General features: G+C 45.9%; 1 protein-coding gene across 2 annotated transcripts; it reads right to left on the bottom strand.

The window, feature by feature from the left end:
- Positions 1-375: 375 nt before the first annotated feature.
- On the bottom strand, positions 376-21,791 carry dennd6a (DENN/MADD domain containing 6A). Of its 2 annotated transcripts, none has more exons than XM_084445612.1 (20): positions 21,511-21,791; positions 21,158-21,196; positions 20,999-21,041; positions 14,538-14,650; positions 13,896-13,976; positions 13,272-13,454; positions 12,997-13,137; positions 12,779-12,838; positions 12,636-12,691; positions 11,856-11,978; positions 11,413-11,508; positions 10,178-10,272; positions 5,617-5,682; positions 5,418-5,482; positions 5,144-5,233; positions 4,965-5,018; positions 4,726-4,835; positions 3,102-3,204; positions 2,937-3,011; positions 376-2,637 (listed from the first exon to the last, which is right to left on the bottom strand). In XM_084445612.1, exons 1-20 carry the CDS (start codon positions 21,736-21,738, stop codon positions 2,506-2,508), a joined length of 1,953 nt encoding a protein of 650 aa, XP_084301738.1. In that variant the 5' UTR covers positions 21,739-21,791; the 3' UTR covers positions 376-2,505. The 2 variants fall into 2 exon arrangements, with proteins under 2 accessions (XP_084301738.1, XP_084301737.1); XM_084445611.1 differs by having other exon boundaries at positions 12,997-13,076; positions 13,349-13,454.
- Between the last annotated feature and the right edge of the window lie 5,960 nt (positions 21,792-27,751).

Raw genomic sequence — 27,751 nt, 5'->3', positions numbered from 1 at the left:
GAATACCCTGCCAGAAAACCTAAGGATGGCCGAAACTATGGGAACTTTTAAGCAAGATCTTAAGACATGTCTCGGCCAACTCAGGAATGTAGAGGAATACATATACAGTATATATATATACACACACACATTATAGGTGATATTATCTGCTAAAATAACAATATAAACATAAGCATAGTTATGAAATATAGGCTATAATAAATGTAAGTATAGTTATGAATCTCATGAATAAAACATTTTAGAAGGCTACTTTGGTGTAGTCAGGCCATTCAAATGATCATTTAAAAGTGATAGTGAAAAATGAACCAGGCAAATGCAGATGAGATCAAGGTCTATTTATTCACATACATCCTCTCATTGAAAGCCATTGTTTTGTGAGTCCTAGTTCAGAAAGTGGTACATTTAGTGGTTATGGCTTCAATAGAAAGGAACAGGTATGAGCAAACATCTTAACACTAAGATCAAAGCAATATGCAACAATATCATGTGCTTTAGTTAACATTGTTATTCTCGTTCTTCAACAGATTGAAAGCCCATTCAAGGTATAACTGTACATACAAAAAATACCCCATATTAGCAATACATCTGTATTTAGTAAGACAAGATTCATATATGTGTTAAATCCATTTCATTTTTACAACTTTATGTACAAAATGTCATTATTAGATGAGTGTAATATGAGAATAGCCCTCTATACAAAACTCTAACTTGTTAAAATAAGTATTTTCAAAATATAAAACTTACATGGTTGCCCAACAACCAATAGTCACAGCACAGGTTTTTACAACCATTATTTTTCCTCAAAAGGTGATCACCAATGAAATTATTGTGTTACATGGTGCTTCCTACAGATTCTACAGGAGAATTTGAGTCAATGTTATCGCAGGAGGACAGCAACATTTACGTACGGATGATGTTATTAATGTATCCAGCGGAGTTCGAACCCGTCTCTAGTTCACCAAAGCCAAATGTGTACCATTAGACCAAGAGAGCCTCGTGACCCAAGAGCAACATTCGATCACATAACACATCTCAGGAAGGACAACCTCATTATGGGAGCCTAGTTCCAAACCACCACCAGATTATCAGTTATATTGTGCTGATATTCAAAGTAACCTAAAACAAAATGTCTTTGGTTTGCTTCTCTGGTTCCCCTCACCATCTTTCCCACTAAGGCACCTGCATAATATCAACTGATAAAGACAAGAACATGTTTTCATAAACGCCAATAAAGATCAGCGTAACAATTGTATTTCTACACACTGGTTCAGAAAATCCTGTACATGTCGTTTTGCTAAAGCTCTGTGCCCAACACGTGCTTAGTTGTAATTTTCTGTAGGACAGACTTTTTCTCCGTTGGAAACCGAGGAACAGACAGGCCAGACGACCGATCGGCTCACTATGTTCTTCATGGCTGAGGACTAATACAGTACATGAACAACTACAAGACCAAAACATCTAAAATAAAACTACAAATCTAAAACACCTTGGGTAGATACGGGTCAGATAGAAGGCACAATGTTATTAAGTACAGAGCTAATTATGTTAATGATTGATCAGCAGAATTACCATTTTAAAACCATGAATCACAAATGACATTGTGGGCGGACACCTAGCCTTGTGAAAACCATAAACTCAAGAATGACTGGGCCTGGGTAGGCATATCATGGAAAACGGTCCATATCAATAGAAATTGGTCAGAAATTCTTGTGAACAGTAGACTTCATGTTAATGTTTAACAGTAGACTTGAGCTATGAGGACACAGCAGCGCTGCTCCGAGCCAAACATGGAATCTGAATCTTTTCATCCTCTCTCCTTCCCACTTAATACCTTGAGCACAGACAGCCTCTTCCCAAGGGAAACAATAGCACTGCAACTTGGGATAACTTCAACAAAAACTCTCTAAAATTTTGGGACAACCAAACCATGCAACTATGCCCCTTAAGTTCACTGTCATTTGTATTGCATCTGTGGGAGAGATTGCCACCAAGACTGATAGGATTTGTGTTGGTGTACACTGTTAAGTCATGAATCTCTCAACGATTCCCTTTGAAAATCCCGACTCAGGCCAGCACCACCCAGAGCCCTGAGGGACACCAGCACCATGAGCACCCAGAGATACCAGCACCGTGAGTGTGTGTGAGCTTCAGGCAGGCTGGTGTTGTTAATGCTGGGAGTGTGTGTGTGTGTGTGTGTGTGTGTGTGTGTGTGTGTGTGTGTGTGTGTGGTCAAACAGCCCTTCTTCACAGGATAATGCACCTCTTCCCTCCTCTACTGGATGACCGTTTGCATATTCGTTAGGTTTTGTTTTTTTGTTACAGCAATGCCAGCATTGCACACGGTGTGAGCACGCATATCTAAAGGGTCCAAGTGCACTTTAAAAACACGTCTAGTTTAAAATTCAGTTCAGTTCAGCCGGACCAGGGTAGCGGTTGGGCCGAAGCACCCCCGGTGTGTTGGCGAGCTGTCTGGTCAGGGAGCTGTCTGGTCAGGGAGCTGTCTGGTCAGGGTGTGGCGGGCTTGTGGAGGATGCCCTGCAGGTCCTCTGGCAAGGCCAGGATCACAGCCTGGATGTGGGCCTGGAGTTTGGCCAGCGTCCCCGGCTGCAGCGGCAGCTGCTCCCTCTCCGCCTGGGTCTGCGAGGGAGGGAGACGAACAGGAGGACGGTGAGGAAGGACTCTACTACCTCTGCATTACATACCTTTGTAAAAGAGACCTCTGTCTCAATAGGACTTCCCTGGTAAAATAAAGGTTTAATAAAAAAATAATTTTCTTTAAAAAAAATACACCTACTACCTCTACATTACACCCCACTACAGTACTATTAATACTATATTAATACTACTACTATTGAAATGAACAGAACAGGGTAAAATCAGACATTATGGCAAACGGTTGTGCAAAGAATGCAGCAGAGCCTACAAAGAGTACTGACCAGTTTGTCCTTGAGCTTCAGCACCAGGTCCACAGTCTCAACCTCGGTGTGTTTCTGGATGCGCATCTGCAGGTCCTGAGGGAGAGAGAGAAATTAATTTGAGAGAGAGAGATAGAGAGAGAGAGAGAGAGAGAGAGAGAGAGAGAGAGATTCAGTCCTGCTGACCTCATCACAGAGTGCCTCCAGGTGAAGGGCTTCTAGTTTCTGCATCATCTCTTTCCTCCGGTTCCGGAACCATCCGTCAAAGTTGGGGGACTTGAGGAACTGTCTGCAGGTAGACACAACGACACAGGAACTGAATGTGCAGCACTGGACAAAAGTCATAACGCGCACATCAGTACTGAAGATCTGTACGGAGAGAGGTCAAGGGTGAGTGGGAAGACAGCAGCAAGGAGAATGAGGCTGGCTGGGCACTGCTACACACACCGTGAGCTTCCGACCAGCAAGCTAGTGTTAGGGGAGCCATCTCCATGGCACGGACGCAAGTCACAAGGACGTCCTACTAAAACATGAATGGACATAATCAAGATGGATGTGGTAGTGGAGACCACTGATGAGATGGCCAGGTGTGTGGAGGACCGGGATAACTGGAGACAAAGATGGAGGTCCGTCTGTGGATGACCTGATCACTCCAATGAACATTGGATGTAATCAAAGTTCGATTTGCTGGTAGGGATGGAGGGGGTTTCCATGTCTCTGCTCTTGATCTCCCCCTCTCTGATCATTAATTTTTATCGCCGGGGGGGTTTAATCCTCTCTTCTGGTCGTCTGTAACAGTCTTACGTTAATTCTAGCATTGAAAGACCGAGATCATCCTTTCTGGACGACACACTCCCTCAGACTGCTCTGTCGATGCCCTGGGCCCCTTGAGCTCCAACATTCGCTCATCTGTGAAGAATCTTGGGGTGGTTTTTGACAGTGATTTTATTTTGATAAACAGATCAGTGCTGTAGTAAAGACAAGCTTTTTTCAACTGTGTCTCCTAGCTAAGACAAAGCCCTACCTCTCTGCTACTGACCTAGAGAGGGTGATCCATGCCTTCATCTAGACTCAACTACTGTAACATCCTGTATGTTGGCATGGATCAGTCTTCCCTCAGCCGCCTGCAGCTTGCCCAGCATGCTGCCGCTCGCCTCCTCACAGGCAAGAAAAAGTGTGACCACATCACGCCAGTCCTGGCCCACTCTACTGGCTCCCGGTCCGCTTTCACATCGATTTAAAACTCTTGCTAATGGTTTTTAAAGCCCTTAACAGCCTGGCCCCTCTGTACCTCTCCCAGCTTCTGCATCTCCACACCCCAGCCAGAGCCTTCAGGTCTGCTGACCAACTGCTGTTGGAGGTGCCTAAAACTAGACTTAAGTCTAGAGGCGACATGGTCTTTGCGGCAGCTGCCCCCAGGCTATGGAACAACCTGCCCCTCCATGTTAGATCCTCCAAGACCCTTGAGTTTTTTTAAATCCTCCCTAAAGACCCACCTTTCCTCCCTGGTGTTTAAACCAGTCTGTGCCCAAGCCTTGTTCATGTTCAATGTCTGTATTGTTTTGTTGAGAAATGTTTTTACCCAAGACCCACCTTTGTACAGCACTTTGGTCGACTGCTGTCGTTTTAAACGTGCTCTATAAATACATTTTTATTTTATTTTATTTGATCAAATGGTAGGACAGGGAGTTGAAACTGCGAACCATGTTACAAGTCTGCTGCAGTAACGATTGTGCCACTTTGGCAGCATGTAAGGAGGACCCACAACAGTTTCTTCTTCTGAACGAAATAAACCAGTTGGTGTTCCTACTTGTAGAGGCCGATCCAGTCTCCTTTAAGGCGCGAGGTGAGCTGAGGACCCGCCTTCTCCAGAGTCTTCATAAACTCCTCCTGACTGAACGGACGCAGCTGGGGAGGGCTCTAGGGGAAGACACACACAGGTCAGACACGACGGGAGGTGTGTGATACACACTCATGAACATACACACCTAACACACACTAGCATACAGCAGAACCACGCAGATGTGACCCATACCACTTCCTGCTCACCTTCCAGGGAGAGATGCTCTTCTGTAGGGGCATCAGGCTAGCCACGTAGCGCTCCTGTCCAGACGAGAATGGAGAATGTGAAGCACAATCACCTTCACTGACTAGCAACAGGAAACTGGCAACATGCCTTGGTGTTGTACACAACACACACATGAAACATAAATGTATAACATGGTCACCAGTGGAATGATGAAACTCTGCGTCAGCTCCAGGAAGTAGCGCCGGAGAATGGCATTCTGGGCCGCCGAGGGACGCTTCTGCTGAATTCCCTGAAGTTTCCATAAATAAACAAACAGATCGTTTTGCAAGATTGAAAACATACTGATTTTTCTTTTTCATACTGAACTTTTTGTTTGCTGAGAACTTTTGTCACAGTGGTAAAAGACTGCTTACTGTTACCATGAATGAATGACAGAGCTGAAGCTGCAGCAGAGCTCAAAGAGCAGACTTTACCTTCTGTAACTGCTTGATGATGTCCTCATCTTTATTGAGGAAGGGCTTGTATGCGCTGTACACACCTGAAACGTTACAATAATAACACTCTTACAGTCAGCGAGAACCACACCTGAGGACAGAAAGAGATAGAAACAAAGACAGAGAGGTAGACCATGAGTATCATTAGACGTGGCTGAAGCCCTCTGCCATCTTTCACCTGGTTTAGAGTCCAGGGTCTTCAGATTCTTCAGTTTCTTCACCTTCATCTGTTTGGCCATCTCCCCTAGAGACAAAGCGAACACACACACATTGGTGCACATATTTGTGTGGGATTGTGTAAATGAACCAGGGAGGGTGGGGGTACTGGGGAGGTCAGGCATGCTGGACCGCTCCCACTCCGGTCACAATCTCTTTGAAAGCAGGCTAGATCCCAGTCCCCTCCGGCAAGAGGCCGCGGTCCATCAGGACATTCATGAGACTAACGCCTTAACCGCTCGGCCACCAGGCTATGGGTACGCCTAGCAGAAGAAGTAAAGACTAGAAAGTGTTCTCAGAGCACCCGCACAAGAATGTGTAAGTTGATAAAAAATTAATAGATAAGAAAGCAGCACGGTTTGACTGTCTCTGTCTTTTTTCATATGATATCAGAGTGCATTTAGTAGAAAATTGTTTGTGGGATGTTCCAATCGCTCTGGTAGTTAATGAAACCTGACACTCAAGGGGCAAAACTTAAGCCCAGATGTGCAGGTAGCTTATGATTTATATGTAGGCTTATACCACAGGATCCAGGCTAAGAAAATGTAACATTTCCTAATACAGTGTTTATCTGATTTGTTTTTCATGAGTCAGATATGATTTTGTTTTACATGCATAGAAACATAAGACAATGTTGGGCGTAAACAGCAACAAAAAACAAAGTTGATATCAAAAGCCGAACCCGGGAATCGAACCCGGGCCGACACATTGCTAGACTGATATATTACCGCTCAGCCACCAGCGGTATAGGAAATCTTCTTTTCTTCTCATTCCTGTATCTGCCCAGTGATTCTGATCAGCACCAAAATGTAATGTGTTCCAACTTGGCCCATGCTACACCCCTCCACCGCGTTTAATGAAAATCGCTCTGGTAGTTTTTGTATAATCCTGCTATGTGACCGACCGAACAAACGAAATAACACACAACCGAAAATATACCCTCCGGCAGCGGTTGCTGGGCGGGGCCAATCATATCATTAGGAAACTTGTAGTCTTTTTTATTAATGTAATAAAGCCTATAGCCTATTTTTGTCTAACAAGCTTTATTGCTCGACTAATAGGCTAGATCTATATAGAATCTTGGTTGGACAAGAGTAGCCTATTTCGACTAAGTAATCACATTGAATCCTACAATCACATTCTGGGCTTTAAAATGATGTTATAATTTAACTGTACAATAGCCGAACGTCCTTCATCGTTATCAAAACGAGATCACTTTTGCTTGTTTACACGACAACGGAATCCAGGAAAATGAGAATGAAAACACTGTTCGCAGGGTTCTCGAAATTTCACAGGTTTTCAAAACTCTAACGCCGTTGCCGTGTAATTGCGAGGTGCAAACGAGAACCGAACGTTCTGGAAACGTTGCTGTGTGAGCCAGGCCTAAGCTCTCTCCTAACCTGGCTCTTTGATGCATGGATGGTGGGGGTGGGGGGGTTGGAGGCGGGCTGTGGAGGGGGCGTTGGGCTGCCATTTGAGCTCATAGGGGTGGGTGTGGGTGGGGGGTGATAGCCAGGTCAAACCAATTTAAGAGCTGAATCAGCTCATTAGCGTGTTCTTGACCTCCCCCTACAGCTGGGCCTGAGACACTCTGACCAGTGATTCATTCCATCCCATACCTCCTTGGAGCTGTTTTGCTCCAGCTGACCCTCCAGCCTCTCTCCCTGTAGCTGTTCTTAGCCTTTCTCAACTCACTCTTCAGCTCCTTCTGGACTGACCTGGCCTCCTCCCTGTCTTCTGCCATAAAGGCCCTCTTCTTTCTGTTGAGTAAGGCTTTAATGTCCTTCCTGATCCACAGTTTGTTATTGGGGAAACAGCGTACCTGTTTGATGGGCATGATGCAGTCCTTACAGAACCTGACAGTGTGTAGTGCAGCAGAGACCGTCCACGTCCTCCCCATAGTCCTCCGTGAACAAGTCCCAGTCTGTGGTCTGGAAACAGACCTGGAGGTTCTCCACAGCCTCCCTCATCCCCACTTTTTGTGTTTAGGCGATACACAGTGATACAAAAAAAGCAGTCACACTGTACAATAAGGGTCACAAAAAACATTAGTTAACTAATGCTTATTTAGGGTTAGGTTAGGTTACTAATGTTAATTAATACCTTAGTTAAGGTTAGGGTTAGGGTTAGGTGAGTTAACCTTAGTTAACATAAATATCATTAGTAAATGGTTAATAGAGAAATTAGCTTAAGTAATTAACTGTTATTTAAAGGACAATGCTCGTTTTTGACAACCTGGACCTTATTTACGGCATATTATAAGACGTTTCACTCACCGAGATAACTTTGGTGTAATTCGGAGGCCTGTAGAAGAAATTTAAAATCTAGCGCGAGCCAAGTATATCCATGTAATGGCGGCGGACGGGGCACTGAGAATGCAGCTTCTAAAAATCTATTTTCTGCCGCGAAACGGTTCTTTTCATCAATCATGCCTCTGTAATATGATCTTTACAAACGTCTTTAGAAACGAAATCGCTTCCTCACTTGCTCCAGCACGCATGCGCACAGCGCGCAAGCGTTACTCCAGCACGCTGTGCGCATGCGTGCTGGAGCAAGTGAAGAAGCTATTTCGTTTCTAAAGACGTTTGTAAAGATCATATTACAGAGGCATGTGAAAAACCACAACAGGCCTACGCTCTATGTAAGCACAACTAGCGATTCATAAAGACAGATTGATGAAAACAACCGTTTCGCAGCAGAAAATAGATTTTTAGAAGCTGCATTCTCAGTGCCCCGTCCGCCGCCATTACATGGATATACTTGGCTCGCGTTGGATTTAAAATTTCTTCTACAGGCCTCCGAATTACACCAAAGTGATCTCGGTGAGTGAAACGTCTTATAATATGCCGTAAATAAGGTCCAGGTTGTCAAAAACGAGCATTGTCCTTTAATGCTTAATAATGCATTAACTAATGCTTATTAATGTACCCTTATTGTAAAGTGTTACCAAAAAAGCAAACCAAAAAGAAATAAGAGCATTAGTGACTGAAGTGAAGTGATTAGTGAGCACTAGTGCTGAAACAATGGAAAACGTAGGAAAGTAGCAACAAATAATCTGAGAAAGACGAAGAAAAAAAGCGGATAACCGGACAAACGCTATCCTAGGTGGGCTGGCTTACAGCCACGCACAAAAAGAGGGCCTTTATGGCTAAGGACAGAGAGGAGGCCAGGTCAGTCCAGAAGGAACTGAAGAGGGAGCTGCAGAGAGCCAAAAAGAGCTAGAGAGAGAGGGAGGAGAGCAAACTCCAGCTGAACAGCACCAAGGAAGAGTGGGAGGGGATGAAGAGAATCACTGGGCTGGGTACTTCAGGCCCAACTGTGTGTGTGTGTGTGTGTGTGTGTGTGTGTGTGTGTGTGTGTGTGTGTGTGTGTGTGTGTGTGTGTGTGTGTGTGCGTGTGCGTGTGTGTGGGAGGGTCAAGAATGTGCAAATGAGCCAGTCCTTTAACCCCCTCAGGCCCATGTTGAATTTTTTCAGCTTTATTATTTTGGTGTTGTCTGATACTTCTCTAAATTTCATCAACTTAGCACACACTTACTCCAAAGTGATTTATATTTTTATTTGAAGGACAATCACAGCTACATTTATCACAGCTTACATTTGGGCCATCATCTTGGACATCTTGGACATTAGGTCTGCCTAGACCCTAGAGGTTTTCAAGTCACAGTTGAAGACTCACTTGTTTTCATTGGCTTTTGAGGCTTGTTAGGCCATACATCCTTAGTGGTGGTGTGTTTGTTTATTGTATTGAATTTTTGACTTGCACTTGCATTCTATTTAGACTAGTCGTGTAGTCAGCTGAGTGGTGGTGAATCTGTTTTAGACTAGTCGTATAGTCAGCTGAGTGTCTGAATCTGTTTTAGACTAGTCATACAGTCAGCTGAGTGGTTGTGAATCTGTTTTAAACTAGTCGTGTAGTCAGCTGAGTGGTTGTGAATCTGTTTTAGACTAGTCGTGTAGTCAGCTGAGTGGTTGTGAATCTGTTTTAGACTAGTCGTGTAGTCAGCTGAGTGGTGGTGAATCTGTTTTAGACTAAAATCACCGTCTAGTCGTCAGTGAAAATAGTCGCTGCGCACATCCCTAGTGTGTCCATTTGTTTATTTGTTAGCAGGATTACGCAAATTTGGCCGGACCGATTTACATGAAACTCAAGGTTGGAGGGGTGTAGCATGTGCCAACTTAGAAAGCGTTACATTTAGGAGCGGATCCAAATCCCGGGGCGGGTCCACGAGCTACCCAAACACGGGTGGGCTGGCTATTGACCTCCATTCATTTTTTGGACATTCATTGTCAATGGGGGGAATTGAAACAGTCATATCTCGACATGGGAAGGTCAGAGAGACACAGGGTTTGGACTGGCATGAAGTTCTCAACCTAAATAATGCAGCAATACCAAACATATCCTGCTCACACACACCTGCGCGTGCACAGAGCCACGACATGCACTCATAGACGGAGGTCTGTGCTCTCCGAGCGCCCTTTCTAGTTGTAATGTCAAACCGGTATGAGCTGCTATAAGCTTACCTGCTTGCTTCATGTCCCCAATGCGAATGATGTGAGGCCAGTGTTGCAGCGTTTTAGCGAAGAAGGGGTTCGTCACGCCAAGAATCACAGAGGGCCTGTATGTGTGTGAGAGAGAGAGAGAGAGAGAATATGAGCGAGTCAAACGCTGTCCTCTAACAAAGCATCACTCACACGCCCACAGGCATGTAAACATCCGGGCGGGTGAGGATGACAGGATGACAGCAGATCCAGTATCGGAGCCGTATCTGATATCAGGTGTGAGTCTGAAGCCTCGGGGAGGAGAGCTGGGAATCAAAGACAATCCTATTGAGTCACACAGCAACACTGACATCCAGGTCAAATTAAAGCCTCTTAGCCAGTCAATACTCCCACCAGAACCAGCAGTGAACATAAGGCTGTGTTCACACTGACGATATTTTATGTAGCAGATAAGTTACCCAGAGCGGATTTTGTGTTGAAAAAAAGATGCAGCTCTCGCGAAGCATATTTCGTTTCCATAACAACATTCTTGACTCTACCCAAGTTCGATACATTATCTTGTAACCAACCGTTACATTATTTACTTGCACTTCTCAACTTTTTGGCTTTTACTGTCATGTCAAAAAGTAGAAAGATTGCTCTGGCTGTAGACTATTTAGAGGCTGAAGAGGAGAGAGTTGGTCGGACTCGATAATGGGTTCAGGATATCCTCCGTGCCTGCTATCCCACCTCCGTCATGATTGGTCGTCTGATAAAAATACGCTCCACGTCAAGTGGATTTCTCAAAAAGTTGAACTATTTTCAACTTCAGGAATCTGCTCTGGCCAGCGCACAGCGCAAATGCGCAGCGCATTTCAATATCCGCCCGCATTTTGATCTTTTCCCATCGCTTTGAATGGAAAATAAGATGCTGAAATCCACAGCGTATTTTTAAAATACCCATAGTGTGCACACACCCTAAAAGTGGAGAAACGTGAACCACCTGCCCATTCACTACTAAACAAGCACCTGCCCATTCACTACTAAACAAGCACCTGCCCATTCACTACTAAACAAGCACCTGACCATTCACCACTAAAGAAACACCTGCCCATTCACTACTAAACAACCACCTGCCCATTCACTACTAACCAAGCACCTGCCCAGTCACTACTAAACAAGCATCTGCCCATTCACTACCAAACAAACATCGTATAATGTAGGAAATCATGGACTACTAGCTGGCTGGCTGACCTGAGGTCAGAGTGGATACTCACGGAGCCTGTGTCCGGGTGGTGTACTCTTTGAACTCGCTGTCATGGATGGTGAAATAGGGCCTGAAATCACTGCAGTAGCGTAGGGGGGAGATACAGCTAAAAACACACACACACACACAGAAAACTATGTTAGACAGAGAAGAAGGCAAATAATGTTTTATAGACATTGGTCAGCAGTGGACCTTTAGATAGGCCCTTTGAGATCGTACAAAGATACATACACGTTCATCAAACTAGGAGCACTCATGGGACTTGAGCCCTGAACAGTACGACACATTGCATCCTGCTGAGTATATGCACATAAGAATCCACATGCAGAATGGTGAGCTCTATAGAGCGCTGTTTCAAAGGGTCAGGGTTAGAATACAGATGTAAGGTCAGAGTTAGGGTCAGGGTTCAGCTCTGTAGAGCACTGTTTCTCTCCTAGCCCCTCCCAGTCTCACCTGACCAATGCCAGCACTGTATCCGAGGACTCTGCTGGTGATGGTGCCATGACAACAAGCGCCTCCCCTAGCAACACCAGTTCCCACAACATCTGAATGTGGAAGAAGACTGGGTAAAAACACCTAGAGCCAGGGGGAGAGAGAGAGAGACAGAGAGACTGTAAAAACACCTAGAGCCAGGGGGGAGAGAGAGAGAGAGAGAGAGAGAGAGAGAGAGAGAGAGAGAGAAGAGAGAGAGAGACTGTAAAAACACCTAGAGCCAGGGGAGAGAGAGAGGGAGACTGGGTAAAAACACCTAGAGCCAGGGGAGGAGAGAGAGAGAGAGAGAGAGAGAGAGAGAGAGAGAGAGAGAGAGAGAGAGAGAGAAAGAAAGAGACTGTGTAAAAACACCTAGAGCCAGGGGAGAGAGAGGGGGGGGGCAGAGTGAGAGGGACAAAGAGAGAGAGTGAGAGGGAGACAGAGAGAGGGAGGAAGAGAGATGTTACAGAGGTCTAAAGAGTAGCCCTACATCAGCTCCCCGGAGACTGAGGTTACCATGGCAGCAAGGAATGTAACCAGTCCATAAACATAACACCAAATGAGAAGGGTTGGGCCACCCATCCTGCTGGACTGAGAATGCAGTTCCACTTTCAACCACCAGAGGACAGTATAGGTTAGCATTGTGGGCCTGATATGACAGATCCAGAGTCAAAGGCTTTATTTGTCACTACATCATACAGGTCCAAGTCCACAGACAGAGGTGTGGGTGGCGGTCAGAACAAGCAGCTGACAGTGGCTCACCTGAAGAGATCCACCTCATGGATGGTGGGAAGCACGATAGACACAAGGCTATCATTCTGTAAACAAGCAAATAGTGAAAGTAATGAAAATCTGCTGTGTGAAAACATGGTGAGGTAAAGTGAGTGTCTTTTTGTTGTGATCACCTGTGTGGACTGCACCAGCTGAGATGTCCCTGGCTTGTCATAACAGGTAGGGATCCGAACCTACAGACAATCGGTCACCAAACAATTACAATACATACGCTTGCACTTCCATTCTGCATTTTAAGGTCCTTAACAGGGCTACATAAAGGACGAGGTAGTACACAATGGTGAAGTGCTTTACACAAGGTGTTTTATACAGTGGGAGGGGCCAATCACACCTTCATGACCACGCCCATGGTAGGCAGGGTCAGGATCTTCCCCGGGTTGGGCGTCGGCCATCGGTCAATGTCGTTGCAAGCTGTCCCATACAGAATCAACAAAACAACACAAACACGGGTTCCGTCAAAACAGCCAAATATCTGTCCTCACTAGATTAGACAATGTCAAGAACAGACACAAAAGAAGTGATAATAATGATGCCAGAAAAACAACAGGAAGAAGATCAACCACAACCTTCCCAATGTCACCTCCACAACCCTTAGGCCAGCTATACATCCAAGCAGACTTGACACAGTCGGTCTATATGCCAGAGTAGGGTTGACCCCTGACACAGAGAGAGCACAGACTCACCCGCCTCCAGGCATGGCTCCTGCTTAGCGAAGTACTCCGGAGCGACGAGCTTCAGCAGCGAGTGAAAGAAGGTGACGTAGGGAAGCCTGCTGATCAGAACCAGGGACTGGACACACACACACACACACAGACAGACAGACACACACACAGACAGACAGGACACAACCACAGACAGGCAGACAGGCAGACAGGCAGACAGACAGACAGACAGACAGACAGACAGACAGACAGAGACAGAGACAGAGACAGAGGACAGACAGACAGACAAGCAGACGGACAGGACACAACCACAGACAGACAGACAGACAGACAGACAGGCAGACGGACAGACAGACAGGCAGACAGACAGACAGACAGACGGACAGACGGACAGACGGACAGACGGACAGACAGGCAGATCAAACCAGACCAACACAAGACAGGGGGGGGGGAATATCCAGTTAAACAATTGTAGCATTCAAATCTGTGATTAAATTTGGCCTGATAGCCCAACAGGTGAATAATGTGTGTGTTGTTGCAGGGCGTGGTGGGAGAGAGCAACGCTCACCTTCTGGAAGTAGCCCCTCTTCAGCGACTTGTCCCGCACCTGCCTGAAGTACACGTAACCGTAGTAATGACCCTGGTCCCTCTGGGGGCACGAAAACACAACACATGTACACACACACACACGAGCAATATCACCATGATTCTGTCATTATGACAATGTGAGAATGACTGAGTGTTAGTATATACTGTAGGTGTGTGTGTGTGTGTATTTCTGGGTGGTAAATCTATTAAGGGGATCTTCTAATGTAATAAAGGTTGTAACGCAGCCGGCCGTATCATTGTAACTGTCCCCCCTGCCATCAGCAGCCCTACAGGCAGGCTGCCCTACCTTGAGACACACAGGGGCGTCTAGCAGCCCTACAGGCAGGCCTACCTTGAGGCAGACAGGGGTGTCTAGCAGCCCTACAGGCAGGCCTACCTTGAGACAGACAGGGGCGTCTAGCAGCCCTACAGGCAGGCCTACCTTGAGGCAGACAGGGGTGTCTAGCAGCCCTACAGGCCGGCCTACCTTGAGGCAGACAGGGGGGTCTAGCAGCCCTACAGGCAGGCCTACCTTGAGGCAGACAGGGGGGTCTAGCAGCCCTACAGGCAGGCCTACCTTGAGGCAGACAGGGGGGTCTAGCAGCCCTACAGGCAGGCCTACCTTGAGGCAGACAGGGGCGTCCCTGTCAAACTGCTCCAGGAAACATCCCAGAGACGACTTCCTGGCCGACGCCTGGCGGAAACGGAAGCAGAACTGTGTGTCGCCAAGGCAACCTGTCAACGGGAAGACGAAACGCATCAATAATGTCAAGGCCTCATGTTCGGCATTGCTGTGTGTGTGTGTCACTGCGTTCCGCATACTTATACTTTTTACTACCAGTATATACTACAGCTGACCCTTGTGCCTTGATTTGACCACATCCGTCTCTGTCCATGAAGTGACATTCGTCCACAGCTGGGATTCATCAAAACGTATCTGGTGACATGTGACATCATTTCCACTGACCACAGGATTGTGGGTCAGAATAGCCAGAAAAGTGTGCTGGAAAATACGACCGGATGTTCATGCTGGTATTTTTGGCATACTACAGTACATGTGGCATACTATGTAATGGGACATACATACATTTTTGGCATACTATATAGTATGGAAGTACGTGATTTGGAACGCAGCCTGTGTGTGTGTGTGTGTGTGTGTGTGTGTGTGTGTGTGTGCGTGAGTATGTGTGTGTGTGTGTGTATAAGACATGAGAGGTATGTTTGTCTCTGATGAACACACAGACCACAGAGAGAACATGGAGCAGGTAGGAACTGGTACAAAAATCACGTGTAGAAGCGTCACAAACTTGTAATTTAACCTTTTTTTAACAGTCATTACATTCCTAAGGAGAGACGGCTTCCCTCTAGCACAGGCCTTAACACAGACATCTCAGACATGGATAGATACCGGCCTAAACACAGACATCTCAGACATGGATAGATACCGGCCTAAACACAGACATCTCAGACATGGATAGATACCGGCCTAAACACAGACATCTCAGACATGGATAGATACCGGCCTAAACACAGACATCTCAGACATGGATAGATACCGGTGATGAAAATGTATTAGAGCTGGCTGCTAGAAAGAACTGTCAATCATTAACATTGTCAGCTGGTTCCAGTGTGTGTGGGTGTATGACTCCTGTGTGACTGCCCGAGGGTTCCTGGAGACGGAGGTTACGACAGGGGGAGTCATGCTGCTACCCAAGGGGGGTCTAGGCATAGGGAAATGTCCCTACCTGATAGCTGTCTAGGGTAAGGGTGACAGTCTCTCATGTGGTGCACAAACACCGACTCTTTAGATACGAGGGCGTCAGGCGCCTCATCCTATCTTAGTTGCAAGGCCGCATGATTGAGAAGAGAGAGAGACAGCTTTGTCTCGAAGGACGCAGGGGGGTGTGGGACACCCACCCCTCCCTCTCCTCTCTGGGGGTTAAAACCACTGTTCAGTTGTATGTTCTTTCATTTGGGTTCAGCCAGCATCCAGACAGGTCATCTGTGCATTAGACATCGCCATGTTCTTCTGTATGTTATACCTTCTGGAATAAACCGCTTTTGCTTGAGACTCAAATCCCGTGTTGTAGAGATTCATTTGGAACACCTGAGAAAGGAGACACTGGACTGTGTGGTATATTTGGAGATTGGGGGTCCTTCTTTTATTGGAAACAAAAAACACAACGCAGAGCTAATCAAGGACAATAGAGAAAAGACAACGAGATTCAACACCGGCCTAAACACAGACATCTCAGGCCTGGGTGAAGAAAGGCAGGCCAGAGTTCAAGACATTCGTGGTCTGAGAATCAGGACGCGCACGCGCGCGCACACGCGCGCACATACACGCACACACGCGCACACACACGCACGCGCGCGCACACACACACACACACACACACACACACACACCACACACCACACACAAAGATTCCTTCCCACTGACTACCCAGTGGAAAACCCTCCTACATTCCCCAGCAGGGGCAGGGCCACTAGGAGCCATAGATAAAGCCGCTGGCCCTGCCTCTTTCTGGGTGGCACACGCTCACGCTGGCACCTGATTGTTCAAACAAACTTGAGGTGGGGTTTGAAGGTGGCAGGTGCAACGGGACCAATCAGTATCTGCCAACTCAGGCATGTCAGGCAAAATAAAATCAGGCAAACCACTTGGCACCTGAACACAGTCCTATTAAAGTTGGAGGCAGGCGGCTCGGTCATAATGACAGGTCATACAGCAAGGTGTGTGTGTGTGTGTGTGTGTGTGTGTGTGTGTGTGTGTGTGTGTGTGTGTGTGTGTGTGTGTGTGTGTGTGTGTGTGTGTGTGTGTGCGTGCCTGATCTGAAGGGTGTGACAGAAAGGGAAAAGTGATGACATCACCCTCCTCCTCCTTAACCCTTACCCTCCATGGTAAGGAGGACTAGTAATAATACTTCAGTCTTGTTTCCTAGGAGGACTAGTAATAATACTGCAGTCTTGTTTCCTAGGAGGACTAGTAATAATACTGCTGTGTTGTTTCCTAGGAGGACTAGTAATAATACTGCAGTCTTGTTTCCTAGGAGGACTAGTAATAATACTGCTGTGTTGTTTCCTAGGAGGACTAGTAATAATACTGCTGTGTTGTTTCCTAGGAGGACTAGTAATAATACTGCTGCCTTGTTTCCTAGGAGGACTAGTAATAATACTGCTGTGTTGTTTCCTAGGAGGACTAGTAATAATACTGCAGTCTTGTTTCCTAGGAGGATTAGTAATAATACTGCTGTCTTGTTTCCTAGGAGGACTAGTAATAATACTGATTTCTTGTTAACCCAAACCCTTTTAATGTGGTTTAATTTGATTCATTGTATGTCCTACCTGCTTTTTGTATTATTTTGCTTGTTCACAGGGCGTCTTAATAAAGGATTAATAAGTACAGGCTTCTGTGTGCTATTCCAGTGTAACGCTGCTGATCTAGGAACCTCTAAGATGAGCCAGGCTCGGACCCCTAAGCAGTGGTGTGGTTTAACCAAGGTCAACAAGGAGATGAACTCTGAACTCTGTAAATACAGGCTAAACCTCGCACTGGCTTCTTCCTCCTATAGGTTGAACTATCCCACAATCCAATTCAAGTTCAGGTTTAGGTTTTGCTCACTGTATTCATATAGACCAGCCTAACCTTGTTCCATGTAAGTGAGCCTTTTTCAGGACCAGACTCGTATTGACTCCAGCATCCATGTTATGCAGGGGAGATGCGCAGGGATCAAGGATGGGGGGTGGAGGGGTTGTAATACAATCTCCTTGTGACAGTATCAGCCACGGGGGTCTAGAGTGATCCGTGGCGATGGTGAAAGAACTAGGGACCCAACACTAGATAACCTACACCAACATACATTAGTAATGTTACAGTACGCACTGCCAGACACACTCTTCCAATGACTGTCCTAACCCACGGCAAGAGCCTAGTGGAAGGATGTTTGCATTTGGAGTGAAAACTACAGAAATAAATGAAGCTAAATGTGTTTCTCCCCCGAATACTGACCTTAACTCTGCCCTTCAACAGAACTGTGCATTAGGGTTGGGCGATATGTACTCAAATATAACATCACAATGTGCACATCCAAACATCACGATGACATCATCCTATTGTGGTTTTAAAAATAAAAATAAAAGCCTAATCCTATAAAATAGCCTACTGATTTTCATTATTTTATAAGCCTATTAAAATGTATTTACACAGTATTTTTTGTCTTTTGATTAAGGTAGGCAAAGCTACCTTTTAATTACAAAATGAGAACCGGGAATTTCATAATAATATTCTCTATCTTTAGGTAGGTCTATAGGCCTCTAGGTTTCAGGTCCCATTGGAAAGTCTAGGTTCTGATTGGCTCTTTCTAGGTTGTCAGTCAATCTAAACCTGCCAATCAGAAATAGGCCTACAGCTTGAAGTAGGGCCCTATGATTTCAACGGACAGAATCGCGGAATTAGTTAGCCTAATAAAAATGGAAAAGGCTTATTTGAGGCAATTTTGAAGGGAATCACCTAATTTACATACATTCAAATGAGCCTGGCGCAGCCATGGAGCTAGTTGCTCATCGGTGCAGTTTGCAATACTTTCCCCCCTTTGCATGTGCTTTGTGGATTGGATGCTATTTTTTTGTCTCATTTGCACGGGGTTTGCCGCTGCAAACGCCACGCAATCCTTTTGTGGATTTAAGTGTTTAAAAAGTGCCCTGCCATTATTTTAACACGATGTAACAATGTTTTCTCAACCATCGTATTTGGCTATTAACATGGGCGAGGGACGATGACATATTGGCCCAATCCTACTGTGCATCCTCAAAAAACTAGGCCTGAATCTAGAACATAGCACAAACAAGATGCACACGTCACTACAAAGAAAACTAGTGCTCTCTTGTGTTTTATTCAGATAAATAGGCTGTGTCACATTCTGAATTGTGTATTTGACAACTAAATGAAGGGCACAACCAACCAGTGACAGGCTCCTTTTAACCGTTTTCAAGAGAACTTGGCATGCCTTTCTATCCACAAAGCCCGGACACTTCTAACACAGCACGTGTTCACCACTGTCCCTCTACTCAACTCCACCACTGTCCCTCCCAGCCCTACTCAACTCCACCACTGTCCCTCCCAGCCCTACCCAACTCCACCACTGTCCCTCCCAGCCCTACTCAACTCCACCACTGTCCCTCCCAGCCCTACTCAACTCCACCACTGTCCCTCCCAGCCCTACTCAACTCCACCACTGTCCCTCCCAGCCCTACTCAACTCCACCACTGTCCCTCCCAGCCCTACTCAACTCCACCACTGTCCCTCTCAGCCCTACTCAACTCCACCACTGTCCCTCTACTCAACTCCACCACTGTCCCTCTACTCAACTCCACCACTGTCCCTCTACTCAACTCCACCACTGTCCCTCCCAGCCCTACTCAACTCCACCACTGTCCCTCCCAGCCCTACTCAACTCCACCACTGTCCCGCTACTCAACTCTACCACTGTCCCTCCCAGCCCTACTCAACTCTACCACTGTCCCTCTACTCAACTCCACCACTGTCCCTCTACTCAACTCCACCACTGTCCCTCCCAGCCCTACTCAACTCCACCACTGTCCCTCTACTCAACTCCACCACTGTCCCTCTCAGCCCTACTCAACTCCATAACCACTCCAATAACCCTAACCCTACCTGCATAGGTAGTCAATGTACTACTGCTTGCCAGAACAGGTCCATCTCCTTTTTAAACAAGTGTCTAAGAGCATAAAGTACAAAAGCCAAAGTTCAAGAGCAGCAAAATATAAAGAGGGAGGATCCTGGTAGTACTTCTTGAAGAGGTGAGTTTTGAGCCTAAAGATGTCCTGACGTCAGTGGGTAGTTAATTCCACCACTGCGGGGCCAGGAGAGAAAAGAGCTAAGACTGTATTAATTGACCGCAGGTGCCTTCTCGTGACAGGGCAACCCCTCATCCCGAGGTAGGGTAGGGTAGGGTTTGACTATGGCCTGGAGGTAAGTAAGGGAGTATTCCTTCACTTGTTCACAGCTTGTCTTTGTAAACGAGACCTAGGTCTCAAGAAGAGATTAAACCCTGTTTAAATAAAGGATTCATAAATATAGGCTACCATTTTCTCTATGGTGCACCTTTACAGAAGGACGGAAGTCTGATTATCCGCTTCAGAAAGCCATATACATCTGTCTGGCACATGAGCAAGATTTGATTGTCATTGGTCTAATAGACATGCAAGCATGCATGCACACAAACTCACTGATCAACCCAGCTGCTCTTTGCATTCAGCTATAAGCATCCCGGGACTCTGGGAGAATTAAGGTTTAACTACTCCCCTGCTGTCTCCCATTTCAGTAAGGAGGGGCTTTCTCAGATGATATTATGCCTGTTAGTTCCTATTGAAAACTCCCTGCATACATAATCAGTACAGAATATAGGCCTAGTTCAACAGACTTTACATTCCTCTTGGAAGGCATTAGGTGTACCTCCATAAGTGCTCACAATCTCTCAATTTAAGTGAGTTAATCAGACAGGCAGGGTCAGTTCTCCCAGGGACGCTGTGTACATCGAATCAACTACACCCCAGGAGTCCTCTTCTCCTGGCAACCTCCCCGCTCCCAGCCACATCTCTGTTCCTCCACTGACAGAAACCCTGGACATCTGTCTTTCTTTATAAATTACATCCCATAGTAACCCAGCTCGGGAGTCACGGAAACCTCTATCTATCCACCGACCCACACAAAACTGTTATATAACCATTGGATGGTTATATCACATCTGTCACTTTATATAGTCTAGCTTGTATAGCTCAATAGGTATTTGCATGCTTCATTTGTTTATTGTTATTGCTGTATTGTATGCATTATGTATGTTATGTTTATTATTGTTATTGTTGTATTGCATGCACTATGCATGTTATATTTATTATTATGTTTTGCTGTATTGTATGCACTATGTATGCTATGAATACTTGACTCTTGATTCTTGATTTTATTCAGTACCTCTTCTGCTGCTGTAACGCGTGAGTCAGTCCCTGGGGTTTAATAAAGTATGTCTTATTTTATCTTAATGTGGAACAGTGTGACATTACCTGAATTGGAGTCGGGGAATGACAGGTAGCAAATGCTTGTTTTCTGAAAGAAGACGTAACTTGGTTAGATGCTGCTTAGGCTTTTGCCGCATACATCATACATTTAATCAAGTCCCATATTTGTGGCATGTACATGAACTTGTCTAGTATATGTCTTACCTCTTTCTCTGAAAGTTTGGAATGGTGCGGGTAGATCACCTACAATATACGTTTTAATTAGCCAGGTACTATGTTAGCTTGGTGCTCAAAGAAAGGATAAACAGCGTAGCTAGCTAGCTAACTAATGGGTGCGGATACTTAGTTAGCTATCTGTGTGTGTAGCTTGAATAGCTACTAAAGAGGTAAAATTGTTACTCGACATAATGCTATATGCAAGCAAAATCAACCATATTTAGCTAATGTTAGCTAGCTAGCTAACTGTAGTGCTAGTCTAGCTAACTGGCACCAGCTAACGGTAGCTTGCTCCAAAGCAAAACAAAGCATGCAAACTCTGTCCAGTATTTCGCTCTCACCTCTACCGCCTGTCCGAGTTCAAGATCGAAACCAACCACACAAATACAGTGTAGCCAGGCTGAAAACCGATCCCATGGTAAGAGGAGGGAGTCAGAGGAATCATCTTCAGCTCCAGGTCCGGTAGGTAGCGTTATTTCCTCGGCCGGTGAGATGCTCACATCTTGCTCGTCCAATTCCTCCGGCTCCTCGATTTGCTCACCTATCTCTTCAGAGCCCTGCAAAGCCATAGCAATGCGTAGCGATGAACAATCGCTCGGTTGAACTTTTATAGCTAACTTACTGCTAATCACTATTTGTCTTGTTATATCTCAATTCCCTCTTAGTCTCATTAGACACACTAAAACAGCTAGCTAGCTATCTGGCTAACTTGATAGCCGAGCCACTTTTGCTTTGCAGGATAACGTATGACGTAATTTTACGTAACGTAACCACGCAGCGCTGGGAGGTCGTGGCCAGATATCCACTGTTGGGGGTTCGTGGCTAGAAGGGATACAGCCAAAGAGTATGGAATGCCAAGAGGGGACCATGGATGTATTAGGAGGGGACACTCAATTTATTCTGCTATAGAGTGCCTACACGGAAGCAGGAAAAGAATTAATAAGCATATAAGAAGGATATTAATAAGAAGGATTAACTACAGAACTTTCCTGAGAGTGGGGAAAATGTACCCAAAACAACAACAAACAGATGGATGGAATCTAGATAGTCTTATGATCGACTACCCAAAGGACATGACCAGTGAAGCAGGGAGAAAGAAATACAGAAGCAAGCTGCTTAGAGACCATCCTGAGACTCTTATAGCAGACTTTAAAAGGGAAGGTGACAGAGCAGTAATAACGGACCTGCTGATCTTTACGGAGCACCCAGAAGCTTGGCTTTCCACTCTCCCTGAGCAACATCATGACCTTCAAATGTCTGTCAACTAATACACCCGACAGCTATACACACACACTGTACCAACATTCAACATCAATTTCTGTAACACCGGCACAGTGATGGTTCAAGGATCTCAGAGAAAACTGGAAGAGTTTGAAAGCCACTTTGACAGACTGAAAACTCTTGCTGATGGGGAAAAAGAGCTCTGTGCCTTTAACAGCACCAATGGCACCATCAAACTCAAACACCCTGCCTTCAGCTACCAGAGTGGCAGTTCCACTAGATCCAACCTCCCAGTCCTCAGACACCAGAGATGCTGCTGCTGCAGATCCAACCTCCTCTTCAGCTCCCAGCACTACTGCTCCAACCTCCCATGACCTCACAGCCTCTACTGCTCCAGCCTCCCATGACCACACAGCCTCTACTGCCCCAGCCTCCCATGACCTCACAGCCTCTACTGCTCCAGCCTCCCATGACCTCACAGCCTCTACTGCTCCAGCCTCCCATGACCTCACAGCCTCTACTGCCCCACCCTCCCATGACCTCACACCCTCTGGGCCATAGCAAACACACACCAGTGTTTGCCATGTCTCTCCTATGTTGTTTTTTAGCTTCTCTTACTCTGAAAATGAAATTTCATGTAATTTATTGCTCTATAAATGTTCTTAGCCGGTAGACAAACATACTCCTGGAGCTTGCTCGATCGCCTTGTTGAGAGGGGTCAGAGACACATTTTTACAGCTCACTTATCTGGCCCCCGGGTGATTACTGTTTTTTTTACTTCACTCTGGAATATGTAGAGAGTGGGTCGTATGCCCACCTCCCTTGTTCTCTGTAAAGCGCATTGTGTTGCCTCTGGGTATGAAATGCGCTATACAAATAAAGCTTTGATTGATTGATTGATTGATGACCTCACAGGCTCTACTGCCCCAGCCTCCCATGACCTCACAGCCTCTACTGCCCCACCCTTCCATGACCTCACAGACTCTACTGCCCCAGCCTCCCATGACCTCACAGCCTCCATCAGCACCTCATTCTACTGCCTGTGCTCCTGCAGAACTTCCTGAATATCAGCTCAAAGCTTCTGTGAGCACCTGAATGGACAGTACCAGTGAGAACCAGCACCTAGGTCTAATATACCAGTACCAGTGAGAACCAGCACCTAGGTCTAGTATCATACCAGTACCAGTGAGAACCAGCACCTAGGTCTAATATCATACCAGTACCAGTGAGAACCAGCACCTAGGTCTAATATCATACCAGTACCAGTGAGAACCAGCACCTAGGTCTAATATCGTACCAGTACCAGTGAGAACCAGCACACAGGTCTAATATCGTACCAGTACCAGTGAGAACCAGCACAGAGGTCTAATATCATACCAGTACCAGTGAGAACCAGCACCTAGGTCTAATATCATACCAGAACCAGTGAGAACCAGCACCTAGGTCTAATATCATACCAGTACCAGTGAGAACCAGCACACAGGTCTAATATCATACCAGTACCAGTGAGTACCAGCACCTAGGTCTAATATCGTACCAGTACCAGTGAGAACCAGCACCTAGGTCTAATATCGTACCAGTACCAGTGAGAACCAGCACACAGGTCTAATATCATACCAGTACCAGTGAGAACCAGCACCTTGGTCTAATATCATACAAGTACCAGTGAGAACCAGTACCTAGGTCTAATATCGTACCAGTACCAGTGAGAACCAGCACCTAGGTCTAATATCGTACCAGTACCAGTGAGTACCAGCACATACAGTAGGGCTTATATCGTACCAGTACCAGTGAGAACCAGCACCTAGGTCTAATATCGTACCAGTACCAGTGAGAACCAGCACCTAGGTCTAATATCATACCAGTACCAGTGAGAACCAGCACCTAGGTCTAATATCGTACCAGTACCAGTGAGAACCAGCACCTAGGTCTAATATCGTACCAGTCCCAGTGAGAACCAGCACCTAGGTCTAATATCCTACCAGTACCAGTGAGTACCAGCACATACAGTAGGTCTAATATCGTACCAGTACCAGTGAGAACCAGCACCTAGGTCTAATATCGTATCAGTACCAGTGAGAACCAGCACCTAGGTCTAATATTGTACCAGTACCAGTGAGAACCAGCACCTAGGTCTAATATCATACCAGTACCAGTGAGAACCAGCACCTAGGTCTAATATTGTACCAATACCAGTGAGAATCAGCACCTAGGTCTAATATCGTACCAGTACCAGTGAGAACCATCACCTAGGTCTAATATCGTACCAGTACCAGTGAGTACCAGCACCTAGGTCTAATATCATACCAATACCAGTGAGAACCAGCACCTAGGTCTAATATCGTACCAGTACCAGTGAGAACCAGCACCTTGTTCTCTTCAAGTAAAGCGCTGGTGATAACGCCACTATCCCTGTCACCCTGTGACATCATCCAATTCCCATTTATCATTTGTCCACTGGTTTTAATTAGTGAGATTATCTCAGTGTGCAAAACCAAATGTTTACCTACTGTAGATAAAAGCGAGCAATTACAGAGACATGGCAGCAATGTCCTTTTAGAGGCTGTAAAATGAGGGACAGCAGAGTGGGATAAAACAGAGGTAAATATGGAGAACTAATCTATTTTAGAGTGTAGTACTAGCAGTAAATTGAGCAGGTGTCCTTGTGTCAACACAAACACCTCTACAGCTACTGCTTCTCACCTCAACTTCCATACCAACACCTCCACAGCTACTGCTCGGACCCGGAGTGGGCTAGAGACACGCGGTCTTCACTGTAGGGTGCATGGGGCTGGCCTGACGGTCACAGACCTGCCCCCGACCGCCTCGGACCCGAGGGGACGAAGTCTCACCACCACGCCACTATCCATGTAAAAGCTAGAAATCAAACTTAAATCACATAAAAACTATAAAGAATTTAAAAATTCTGAATAGATTGTTTACTCAGCTAAAGTCCTGAACATTTTAAACTTCGAAGGAGGTTTCTAGCACAAAAAATGACGAAGGAGAGGTTTCAAAGTTGAAGAGGATTTCAAGTTCTGCCCATTGACTTCCATTGTAAAAAAAAAAGTTGAAAAAAGCTGAATATTTTGAAAAGTATGAAAGATATTAAAAATGGTGTTGAAAGGTACCCCATAGTGACCTTAAAGAGATGAACATTTTGATACTTGAATGGTTTCTGCAGCTCAAAGTATGAATGAGTTGAAGGTTGAAGAATGTTTCAAAATTCCCCCATTGACTTCCATTGGGAAAAAAAAAGTTGAAAAAACTTATTAATTTTTAAAAAGTATAAAAGGTATTAAAAATCTGAGTTCACACATGTCCTTAAAGAGCTGGGCTGAGTTTCCCAGAGGCATTGTAGCGGTGAATGCCATATCAATCAATCAATCAATCAATCAATCAAAGCTTTATTTGTATAGCGCATTTCATACCCAGAGGCAACACAATGCGCTTTACAGAGAACAAGGGAGGTGGGCAGACGTCCCACCCCTACATATTCCAGAGGGAAGCAAAAAAACAGTAATCACCCGGGGGCCAGATAAGTGAGCTGTAAAAATTCTTCCCTGACCCCTCTCAACAAGGCGATCGAGCAAGCTCCTGGAGTATGTTTGTCTACCGGCTAAGAACATTTATAAAGCAATAAATAACATTAAATTACATTTTCAGAGTAAGAGAGGCTAATAACATCATAGGAGAGACATGGCAAACACTGGTGTATGTCTGTGTGTGCGTGAATGTGCCTGGGCCCAGATAGAGGCAGGGGTCAGGGGTAGGATCGGGGTAGGAAAAGGATACGGACCCGGGTTAGGGTGAGGGGAAGGGGATCTTAGCCCAGGACTGGTGTATGTCTGTGTGTGTGTGAGTGAGTGTGCCTGGGTCCAGGTAGAGGCAGGGGTCAGGGGTAGGAAGAGGATACGGACCCAGGTTAGGGTGAGGGGAAGGGGGTACTGGGCCCAGGCCTAAAGCCGGAAGTGGACTGTTGTATGTCTGTGTGTACGTGTGTGTATGTTAACTAATTTGCTACGACATCTGCAGCAGACACAGGGGTATCTATCGGACTCAGGAAGGTCTGCTGGTGACAGTGGGGCATCCACTGGACCTGGTTAGAAGATAGGAGGGAGAGAGAGAGGCACTAGGGAGAGGGGAGGCAGAACAGGGTTAGTAGCACACAGAGCCATATAAAGAGCAATACATTACGTCAAACTACATTTTCAGAGCAAGAAAGGCTTAGAGCATCATGGGAGAGGTGTGGCAAACACTGATGTGTGTCTGTGTGTGTGTGCGTGCCTGGGCCCAGATAGAGGCAGGGGTTGGGGTAGGGTGGGGGTAGGAAAAGGATACGGACCCGGGTTAGGGTGAGGGGGAGGGGATCTGAGCCCAGGACTGGTGTATGTCTGTGTGTGTGTGAGCGTGAGTGTAGGTGTGCCTGGGTCCAGTTAGAGGCAGGGGTCGGGGGTAGGGTGGGGGTGGGAAAAGGATACGGACCCGGGTTAGGGTGAGGGGAAAGGGAACTGGGCCCAGGTCCAGGCCTAAGCTGGATGTGGACTGGTGTGTGTCTGTGTGTACGTGTGTGTATTAAATAAGTACTACAACATCCACAGCTGACACGGGGGTATCTATTGGACTCAGGGTGGTCTGTGGGCGACAGTGGGGCATCTACTGGACCAATGTATACAGAGGATTCACAGGTAGGTTTGAGGCTGCCTTTCTGTGTCTCAAGTTCCTAGCTAGTGATTGTAGGCAAGGTCGAAAAGGTACGTCTTGAGGTCTCGCTTGAAGACCTCCGTTGTTTCGGCCCTTCTTAGGCACTCCGGTAGGGTGTTCCAGAGGTTGGGGGCATAGAAACTAAAAGCTGCCTCTCCGTGTTTCTTGGTCCTGGCTTTTGGAACTGTTAAAAGGTCAGTACCTGAGGATCTGAGTGGTCTGTTGGGCATGTACTTAACTAGCATGTTTGAAATATATTCTGGTGAGTGATTGTGGAGAGATTTATAGACTAGTAATAGTATTTTAAAGTATATTCTAGAGTTGACTGGTAACCAGTGTAGTGATTTTACGGCTGGTGTGATGTGTGCCCTTCGTCTAGTCTTAGTGAGGACTCGTGCTGCAGCATTCTGTATCATTTGTAGCTTAGAGATTGCTTTCTTTGGTAGGCCTGATGTAGAGCATTGCAGTAGTCCAGCCTGCTTGTGATGAAAGCATGCATTAATCTTTCGGTGTCAGCCTGAGAGAGAAAGGGTTGCACCTTGGCAATGTTCCTTAGGTGGTAAAAAGATGTCTTTGTAATATTCTTGATGTGGTTTTCGAAATTAAGATCTGAGTCAAGTATGACACCTAGGTTTTTAGCCTGGCAATTGGTGTCAA

This window comes from Borostomias antarcticus (assembly GCF_949987555.1).
Source record: "Borostomias antarcticus genome assembly, chromosome: 11".
Classification (NCBI taxonomy): domain Eukaryota; kingdom Metazoa; phylum Chordata; class Actinopteri; order Stomiiformes; family Stomiidae; genus Borostomias; species Borostomias antarcticus.
This window is presented reverse-complemented; position numbering and strand designations above follow the sequence as displayed.